The following is a 10,250-nucleotide window of genomic DNA, read 5'->3' on the forward strand; positions in this document are numbered from 1 at the left end:
TTTCATTTTACTTCATCAATTACCATTTCAGTTTTAGGAATATACCTACCTTTATTTCAATGATAATCTACCCTTATACTAACACTTACATGGCAGTTTCCCTGCCTATGCATATACCTGAGGTTCTTCTCCTAACAAACCAAATCACGTGTTTTAGTGGTTTCATGTTTTAGTGACATCCATCTGTGGCTGGCTACCACTAAATTAGTGGCCCCAACATATATATGTAGCAGTCCATCACAATATTCTTGAGTTTTGTGTTAATTAAGAGTAAAATTGAATGTCATTCTTCCCTTTTTGTGTCAATCAAAGCATCTCCCCTCTTCAGCCTTGGAGGAAATAAAATACTGACAATGTAATGAGTTAGTTTGCCTTAGGATGCAACATTGTTTTACATGTCACTCCAAACTAACATCTAAGAGACAGTTGTGACCATTACGACCCTTTCACATTACCATACTGGTTGTAGTAACTTTAAATGTTAGTACCTCTTAGCACCTTTCTTTTATCACATATGTGTGAAGATAATGTTTTAATTTTCACTTAGCAGTAGTGGAGTTTCGCAGGACAGTTTGGAATCTGTGGACAGTGGTTAAATTAAAATTTACATAACTCTTCCAAAATATTACATATGACACAGCACCATTTGTACAAAATAGTTTTGCATTTGATTAATTCTGTGATTTTCTAAAAAGCCATTTCTGTCTGGTCATAAGTTAGTTCAGCAAATCACCTTTGTGAATGTTCTGCCATTCTGGACAATAACCGCACCTTTAAAAAAAAGAAGATATTGTTCATTGTAAGTTGTAAAATGATGTTTTATTTTGTTGTGCTTTTGGCCAGTTTTGACTATGGCCTCTACAACCAGCATCTATAAAAGCATATCAATTACAGAAGAGTGAATTACAAAACTTGTATAACAGTCTAAAGAACTTAAAAACTAATAAAAGACAAAAGTTGTAAATTTGGCATTTACTTACATTTGAAATAGCTTCATGCACCACATTGCACAGGATATGATGTGCATATTGATTTGTCAATCCATGTGTGGGCCACAGATAAATATTAGCGTGCTCTGTATTGGATATGATTGGGAGGAGAGGAATAGACAATAAAATACGTGGAAGTTCCACTTATGGTACAACTTGAGGGCAAAGTAAACACACAATTCATTACAGAACCACATTATATCATTTTCAAACCTCAAATAATGTGTTTGTTACATCAGCATACTTACTGAAGTCATAATTAACTGTTTTAACTTATGTCAGAGGTATTCTCAAAGATAATATGTATTGATAATGAATATTCACACATGTTACTGGCTCTGTTCCATTGCTATGTAAATAAATCATCTGAATAAAATACAGCTACAACATAGTTTGATGACTCATACTCATAAAACATAAAATCAAGTTAGGAAGAGGAAGAATAAAAGTGGGTAAGTACTCTAAACATCTGTTACAGTGAAATACATAGTTCACCAGTGTTATCTGCTTTTCAGTACAACATAGTACATGCTTGAAATTCTGTAAAAAGTTTCTATTTTTTAAATCTGTTTGTTCATTATTGAAAATGGTATAAATTTCAGTTTCTTAAAAAAACATTAATTGGCCTACATTTATTGTGCCTGCTATCACGCAAATGTCCACTAAATTTTATTTTTATTAATCTTCAAGTGTTCTCTTAAACGTATGGTGAAGCTCTTACCTGTATGTCCTATAGCGCCTACCTGTCTGTCCTATATAGAATTTGTCACAGTCACCACATTTAATGTTGTAAATGCCAGATTGTTTAAGTAGTTATACTTTCTACACATCATGATGAAATATTTTGTTAAGTTCACCAGTATTTCAAAATCCTTAAATCCTAGTGCAAACATATCTGACGTAGGACCATAATATGGCTGTACAACATATTAAGCTTTTTTGTCTGGTTGCTGCTTGGCTAATGTGATGTGATGATTGGATATCCTATTCTTGTTGTTAACTTTCTGATTGTACACTCCTGGAAATGGAAAAAAGAACACATTGACACCGGTGTGTCAGACCCACCATACTTGCTCCGGACACTGCGAGAGGGCTGTACAAGCAATGATCACACGCACGGCACAGCGGACACACCAGGAACCGCGGTGTTGGCCGTCGAATGGCGCTAGCTGCGCGGCATTTGTGCACCGCCGCCGTCAGTGTCAGCCAGTTTGCCGTGGCATACGGAGCTCCATCGCAGTCTTTAACACTGGTAGCATGCCGCGACAGCGTGGACGTGAACCGTATGTGCAGTTGACGGACTTTGAGCGAGGGCGTATAGTGGGCATGCGGGAGGCCGGGTGGACGTACCGCCGAATTGCTCAACACGTGGGGCGTGAGGTCTCCACAGTACATCGATGTTGTCGCCAGTGGTTGGCGGAAGGTGCACGTGCCCGTCGACCTGGGACCGGACCGCAGCGACGCACGGATGCACGCCAAGACCGTAGGATCCTACGCAGTGCCGTAGGGGACCGCACCGCCACTTCCCAGCAAATTAGGGACACTGTTGCTCCTGGGGTATCGGCGAGGACCATTTGCAACCGTCTCCATGAAGCTGGGCTACGGTCCGGCACGCCGTTAGGCCGTCTTCCGCTCACGCCCCAACATCGTGCAGCCCGCCTCCAGTGGTGTCGCGACAGGCGTGAATGGAGGGACGAATGGAGACGTGTCGTCTTCAGTGATGAGAGTCGCTTCTGCCTTGGTGCCAATGATGGTCGTATGCGTGTTTGGCGCCGTGCAGGTGAGCGCCACAATCAGGACTGCATACGACCGAGGCACACAGGGCCAACACCCGGCATCATAGTGTGGGGAGCGATCTCCTACACTGGCCGTACACCACTGGTGATAGTCGAGGGGACACTGAATAGTGCACGGTACATCCAAACCGTCATCGAACCCATCGTTCTACCATTCCTAGACCGGCAAGGGAACTTGCTGTTCCAACAGGACAATGCACGTCCGCATGTATCCCGTGCCACCCAACGTGCTCTAGAAGGTGTAAGTCAACTACCCTGGCCAGCAAGATCTCCGGATCTGTCCCCCATTGAGCATGTTTGGGACTGGATGAAGTGTCGTCTCACGCGGTCTGCACGTCCAGCACGAACGCTGGTCCAACTGAGGCGCCAGGTGGAAATGGCATGGCAAGCCGTTCCACAGGACTACATCCAGCATCTCTACGATCGTCTCCATGGGAGAATAGCAGCCTGCATTGCTGCGAAAGGTGGATATACACTGTACTAGTGCCGACATTGTGCATGCTCTGTTGCCTGTGTCTATGTGCCTGTGGTTCTGTCAGTGTGATCATGTGATGTATCTGACCCCAGGAATGTGTCAATAAAGTTTCCCCTTCCTGGGACAACGAATTCACGGTGTTCTTATTTCAATTTCCAGGAGTGTATATTGCTGCAACTATTTTATTTCAATATTGGTTCTTGACAACTGCTTCATCCAATATATTCGGTTTCTTGTTAATTTCATTGCTATCTAGTGGAACATTAATTACCCTGCTAACCATGTGCTGAAAAAAGAAAAAGCTCTCTCATGTGAATGAGAGTGACTTGAATAACTGTGGATGACTGTGTTGGTCGTGTTGGTTTTCAGTAAACAACAAACTTTTGGGGGCTCTTATTGTTATTAATTTTCAAATCTAAGGAGGTAATTGTATGTTCTTTTTCTAGTTTCACTATGAAACTAATTTTGGGATGTAGACTAAGGTACCATTATAGAGCTAGTGTCCACCTCCATAGCTGGGTGGTTAGCACCACTGACTTTCATGCATGGGGCCCAGGTTTAATTCCTGTCCAGGTCAGAGATTTTATTTGCTTGGAGACTGGGTGATATGTTGTCCTCATCATAATCATTGACATGCAAGTTGCCAAAGTGGTATCAAATAAAAAGAGTTGCACTAGGCAGCTGAACAAACCCACATGAGGTCTTCCAGTCAATAACGCTATACGATCATTTTATTTTTCATTGAGCTAATGTATTGCCAGTATATATTTTGTAGAATATTACTTTGTCAGTCGTGTCTGCATTTATCAAAGAATTTATTTGAACTATTATTCCCAAATATGTCTGCTAGTGTACCTGCAATACAGCTATATAGGACAGACTAGTAGGAGCTTCAGCATGAGACCAAGAGAACATCTGAATACTAGTGAAAATAATAAATTATCATTTTGTGGGCATTTGTGCAATAGCAGGGACATTGTTGTTGTGGTCTTCAGTCTGAAGACAGGTTTGACACAGCTTTCCATTATACTCTATCCTGTGCATACCTCTTCATCTAAGAGTAACTACTGCAACGTACATCCTTCTGAGTCTGCTCACTGCATTCATCTCATGGTTTCCCTGTACTATTTTTACCCCCACCCCCCATGTTTCCCTCCAGTACTGAATTGGTGATCCCTTGATATTACAATGTGTCATACCTACTGATCCCTTCTTCTAGTCAAGATGTGCCACAAGTTTCTTTTCTCACAAATTCTGTTCAGTACCTCCTGATTAGCTACATTATTTACTCATTTAATCTTCACCAATTTTCTCTATCATCACATTTCAAAAGCTTCTACTCTCTTTTTCTTGAAATTATTTTATTGTCCGAGGTTCAAGTTCGTACATGGCTACACTCCACGCAAGTACTTTCAGAAAAGACTACCTCACACTTAAATCTGTACCCAGTGTTAACAAATTTCTCTTCTTCAGAACAGCTTTTCTTGCCATTGCCAGTCTACATTTTATATCCCCTCTACTTCTGCCATCATCAGTTATTTTGCTGCCCAAATAGCAAAACTCTTCTACTACTTTTAATTGTTTTATTTCCCAACCTAATTCTCTTAGCATCATGTTATTTAATTTGATTACATTCAATTTTCCTCATTTTGGTTTTGTTGACGTTCATCTTATATCCTCATTTCAAGACACTGTCCATTCCGTTCAACTGCACTTTTAAGTATCTACGGTTTCTGACAGAATGACAGTGTCATCGGCAAACCTGGAAGTTTTTATTTCTCCTCCCTGGATTTTAATTCCAACTCCAGTATTTACTTCAATTTCCTTTACTGCTTGCTCAATAAACAGATTGAATACCATGAGGGATAAACTGCAACCCTGTTTCACACTCTTCGCAACCACTGCTTCCCTTTCATGTCCTTCGACTCTTACAACTTCCGTCTGGTTTCTGTACATATGTAAATAGCCTTTCGCTCCCTGTATTTTACCCATACCACTTTTAGGATTTGAAAGAGTATTTCAGTCAACATTATCAAAAGCCTTCTCTAAGTCTGCAAATGCTAGAAACATAGGTTTGCCTTTCCTTAATCTACCTTCTAAGATAATTCTTAGGGTCAGTATTGCCTCAATGTTCCTACATTTCTCCTGAATCCAACCAAGCTGATCTTCCTCAAGGTCGGCTTCTGCCAGGTTTTACATTATTCTGTAAAGAATTCATGGTAGTATTTTGCAGCCATGTATTATGAAACTGATAGTTCAGTAATTTTCATACCTGTCAGCACCTGCTTTCTTTGGAATTGGAATTATTAGTTCTTGAAGTGTGAGGGTATTTTACCTGCCTCATACATCTTGCTCACCAGATGGAAGAGCTCCGTTGTGGCTGGCTCTCCGAAGGCTATCAGTAGTTGTTGTTCACTCCTGGGGCCTTGTTTCAATTTGAGTCTTTCAGTGCTATGTCAGATTCTTCATGCAGCATCATATCTCATATCTCGTCTTCATCTACGTGCTTGTCCATTTCCAAAATATTGTCATCAAATACATCTCCCTTGCATAGGTCCGCTATATATACTCCTTCCACCTTTCTACTTTCGCTTCTTTGCTTAGAACTGGGTTTCCATCTGAGCTCTTGATATTCATACAAGTGATTTTCTTTTCTCCATAGGTCTCTTTAATTTTCCTGCAGGCGGCATCTATCTCTCCCCTAGTGGTATGTGCCTTTACATCTTTACATTTTTCTTCTAGCCATCCCTGCTTAGCCATTTTACACTTCCTGTCGATCTCATTCTTGAGATGATTGTATTCGTTTTTGTGTGCTTAATTTAGTGCATTTTTATATTTTCTCCTTTCATCAATTAAATGCAGTATCTCTTCTGTTACCCAAGGATTTCACTAGCCCTCATCTTTTTACCTACTTGATTGTCTGCTGCCTTCACTATTTCACCTCTCAAAGCTATCCATTCTTCTCTACTGTTTTCCTTTCCCATGTCCTTGTCAGTCGTTCCCCAATGCTCTCTCTGAAACTCCCTACAACCTCAGGTACTTTCAGTTTACCCAGATCCCATCTGTTAAATTCCTACTTTCTTGCAGTTTCTTCAGTTTTAATATACAATTCTTAACCAGTAAATTGTGGTCAGAGTCCACATCTGCCCACAATTTAAAATCTGGTTCCGAAAATTCTGTCTTACCATTATACACTAAACCTGAAACCTTCCAATGACCCCAGGACTCTTCCATGTGTACAACTTTCTTTCATGATTCTTAAAACAAGCGTTAGCAAATTATGCTCTGTGCAAAATTCTACCAGCCCATATTCACTCACTATTTTTCCTTCTCTTCCTTTTCCTACCATCGAGGAAATCCCATTTGTGCTCACCCTCGATGTATATATTATCTTTGATTATATCTTCCACATAAGTTAAACCAGCTAATTAAGACTTCAGTCTGTATGTTGAGGTAAGCAATATATTATTTGTAGTTTACACGTGATGTAATGTGGCTGTGTAACAAATAGATGTTAATTTCACACTCAAGTGATGCTGTATGTAGATCTTTCACGCATTTTAATGTTCCTTTTTTTCTGATTATTTTCAGTACTGAGTATGCTAATATTGATGTGTGGCTCCACATGTGGACTGACAAATTGATTTGTACATCACATCTGATGCAACATGCTGCATATTATTGCACATGTAAATAAATGCCAAATTTATGACTGTGTGTCGTAGATTGGGGCTGTGGACCCACATGCAAACAAGGTTTGCCAACTGAATTTTTGCCGGGTCTTGTTTGTTTGTATGTGTAAAACTAGTATTGGAAATTTGCGTTCCAAGGCTTTAATGGCCAATGTCATTAATTACCAGATGACAGGTTGATTTCAAAGTAGTCCTGGGTATCTTGAAATGTTTTGTTTTTGTCCTGTGGTAATTGATCATTTAGCAGCTGTATGTGGTTCGTCACTCTTTTATGACTTTTAGTATGCTCATAGCATGAGCTTAAATTTTTCTTCTTTTCAGTGGAGTTACTCTACAATGAATATTTGTGGCAAGTTAAAATTGTGGTGGGTCACTACTCAATTCTGAATCCCTGCCTTTTGGGAGGCAGTTCTCCACCAGTTGTGCTATTTTTACCCATCTCACGGAAGATTCTCTTGCTTTGCTGATGTACTAGAGCCTTCGTTTAAAGGGTACAGTGGTATGTTAACCTTAACCACAGCCTTGATGCTTCATTGAGGTGATATTTTTGTACGTTTTAGGAGAGTTCGTGCTGTGGTGAACATTGATGAAAGTGCAAAAAGTATATCCTTTCTCCCAGAGCCACTGATCTAGTTCTCCCAGTGCTGCTAATCCAGTAGCATAGCATGAGAATCCTTGTGGATCTTGCAAGTATGGAGAGAAGCAAGCCACAAGGTGAAATTTTAAGTTTCTCTATGAGACATGCACAGTCAGTTGCTTAAAGATTCTGTGATTGTTGGAAATAAGATCAGAGAGGCATTTGCTAACAATCGTTTACAATCTTTCACCATAAGAGGTCATGGTGTCAGGTAACTACTGACCATCAGAGAAGCACCGGATTTCTGAAGAGCATTAATGCAGGTCTAGGTAAAGTGTATGGTATAAAGACCCATTGGCTACTCATGGTCAATTAACAGAGTAAGCTCACTATGTGGGGTCAGTACTGTACTGTTTATTAATTTTTTCTGAAATCCATTAACAGGTGTAGATTGAGGAAAAAAACTTGGAAAACCCCTAAGAAAGTTTATCTGAATCATCAGCAGTTTGAAGATGATGACCTAAAACTCTTTGCCAATTGGGAAATGTTCCTACAAGAGTTGCCTGGACCAGAAGTTGTTACCTCAGTCAACCAGCTGATCCTATTTGTGCGTCGTTGGTGCCCTTCTACTTATGAATTAATGCCATTTGAGGAAATTGTCCTCGACAACAACAATATCACTGATACAGAGATCAAGAAAAAGGTATGTACATTGTCAGCTGTTTGCATGTTGTAGTGTTCGATTGTTAATGTCAATCTGCTTGATTGCATTAAAATTTTAATGTAAGGATTGTCTGAGAAAAAATAAAATATAGGTCATTGTGCTGAAGAATTTGAAATAAAATCGTAGAAAGTAGAAAAAATGTTAAAGTAAAATAGTAGTTATGCTTGCCACTCGGATACGTTTAAACATGTTTGCCTTGTGTGTGAATGGTGTGTTAGTTCTCATTATCTTACAGATTGCACCAGATAACACTTAATGCCAAGTCATATTTTTAAGCTGTTGTTCACCCCATTTCCTTTCAGCTGCCCCATTGTGATGCTAAGGTCATTTGTGTATGACCTTTCATTTATTTACAAATGTCCTATCCCTATCAAACTAGTTCTCTGTTAAGAACAACTAAATTACAATACCATAACATATCAAATATCTTTGAAAAATTGATCTGAAGATGAATAAAACTGCTACAACCATTACTACTACTACTACTACTACTACTACTACTACTACTACTACTATACTAATAATAATAATAATAATAATAATAATAATAATAATGTGTTTATATATATCTGCTACATTCTAGGTAAATATGAAAATTCAAAATTGACTGAAAACTACCCAAAATCAAATATTATTAGTTTTTATCTACATCAGAAATTGTTTGATAGCTGTTATAAGTTTTAAGATTTCAACAGATGCAGTAAGACCATTAATACATTTTGTCTTTACTTGAAAATCACCTCATTGTTATATTCTTATTTGCAATTTAAGTTATTTTACTTGTTTTAGTTGTTGTCGTCATGAATTCACTGTGTTGCTTTTTTTAGTTGGCAGAGCTAAGTGGTATTCCAGAAGAGAATATAGAATATGCAAAAGTGCAGACACATTTCCCTGCGGAAATTTCTGTCCTAGCCATCCAGAAAGACCTCGAATGGAATGCTCAGTCACCACAGGATTCGTGGCACCTTAATATGCTTGAGGATGGTGAAATACTATTTTACAGGTATTTAATTTTGCCTTAATTACATTTTACCAGGTTTTTTATGTGCACTATGATTTCATGAAAATCGTGTAGCAGATCTCTCTCACTGACCTGTACTAAGCTAGATATATAAAATGATATAATGTATGTTGATAACCGCAGTGTCTTGTGTTTTATTTGTCAGGGATAAAACTGAGCCTGTAAAGGAGCTGACTAATGAAGAACGGAAAGAAATAGCTAATAGGGAAGGATCCCGTGTGAATAAACTGGGTTCAGTATCCTCTTATTCCCCTCGAAAAGAAAGAGCTTTAAAAATTTATGTTGACTCGTCGCCTAAGAAACGGGATGATGTTGATGAACTTGACTGAGGTGTGAACATTTTAAGTGACTGGTGAAGTTTACTGAATATTGTGTAATGTTGTCTGTTCATGAAGCAGTGATATTTAAATGAACTTCTGACTGGCAGTTAGGTTGGCTAATGACAAAACACGTTGATGTGTGCTGCATTTGAGACTTGCGTGATATTGTTCTGACCGTCGCCATTGTGCAAGGATCGTGTACCTCTGTTCCAGACTGATCGGCCAATTGCATTTGGTTTGTGTTTGTAGGTATTTTCTATGTAGTTTTTATAGTTAATTTGTGTACATATATACATATATATTTATATACATAAGTGATTTTCCTTATTTGTTTAATATTTGCCCAGTGTACCTTAAAACATATCATGTTGCATTTGTTAATAATTCCCTGACCAAATTTTGTGGAGCTAATATCTGATTCGTTAATACAGCTTCTCAGAAACAGCCTGTCTTTCATTTTGATATTTATTTTATTTAATCTCTGATAGTCATATGCCTGCACACAATTCTGGTAACACTAAGAGATTGTTTATCATTACACTCATGTATTATTTATTAGGATTCATTTAGTTAGTAAGAAACTTACTTTTGGTAGTATGGATCGAGGCAAGCAGTTTATTCAGTAAACTATCAGGAATGTGTGAAAAAAAAAAACA

General features: G+C 38.7%; 1 protein-coding gene across 4 annotated transcripts in view; it reads left to right on the forward strand.

The window, feature by feature from the left end:
* The window catches only part of LOC126188300 (ubiquitin carboxyl-terminal hydrolase 47), a 157,766-nt gene extending 147,728 nt beyond the window's left edge, over nt 1-10,038 (forward strand). For all 4 annotated transcript variants that reach the window (XM_049929890.1, XM_049929893.1, XM_049929892.1 and 1 more), the window contains 3 exons: nt 7,974-8,232; nt 9,081-9,256; nt 9,420-10,038. In XM_049929890.1, coding sequence (XP_049785847.1) covers nt 7,974-8,232; nt 9,081-9,256; nt 9,420-9,603 — 619 coding nt within the window. In that variant the 3' untranslated portion in view covers nt 9,604-10,038. The remainder of the gene's footprint in view (nt 1-7,973; nt 8,233-9,080; nt 9,257-9,419) is intronic.
* Nucleotides 10,039-10,250: the final 212 nt, after the last annotated feature.

Source organism: Schistocerca cancellata, chromosome 5 (assembly GCF_023864275.1).
Source record: "Schistocerca cancellata isolate TAMUIC-IGC-003103 chromosome 5, iqSchCanc2.1, whole genome shotgun sequence".
Taxonomy (NCBI): domain Eukaryota; kingdom Metazoa; phylum Arthropoda; class Insecta; order Orthoptera; family Acrididae; genus Schistocerca; species Schistocerca cancellata.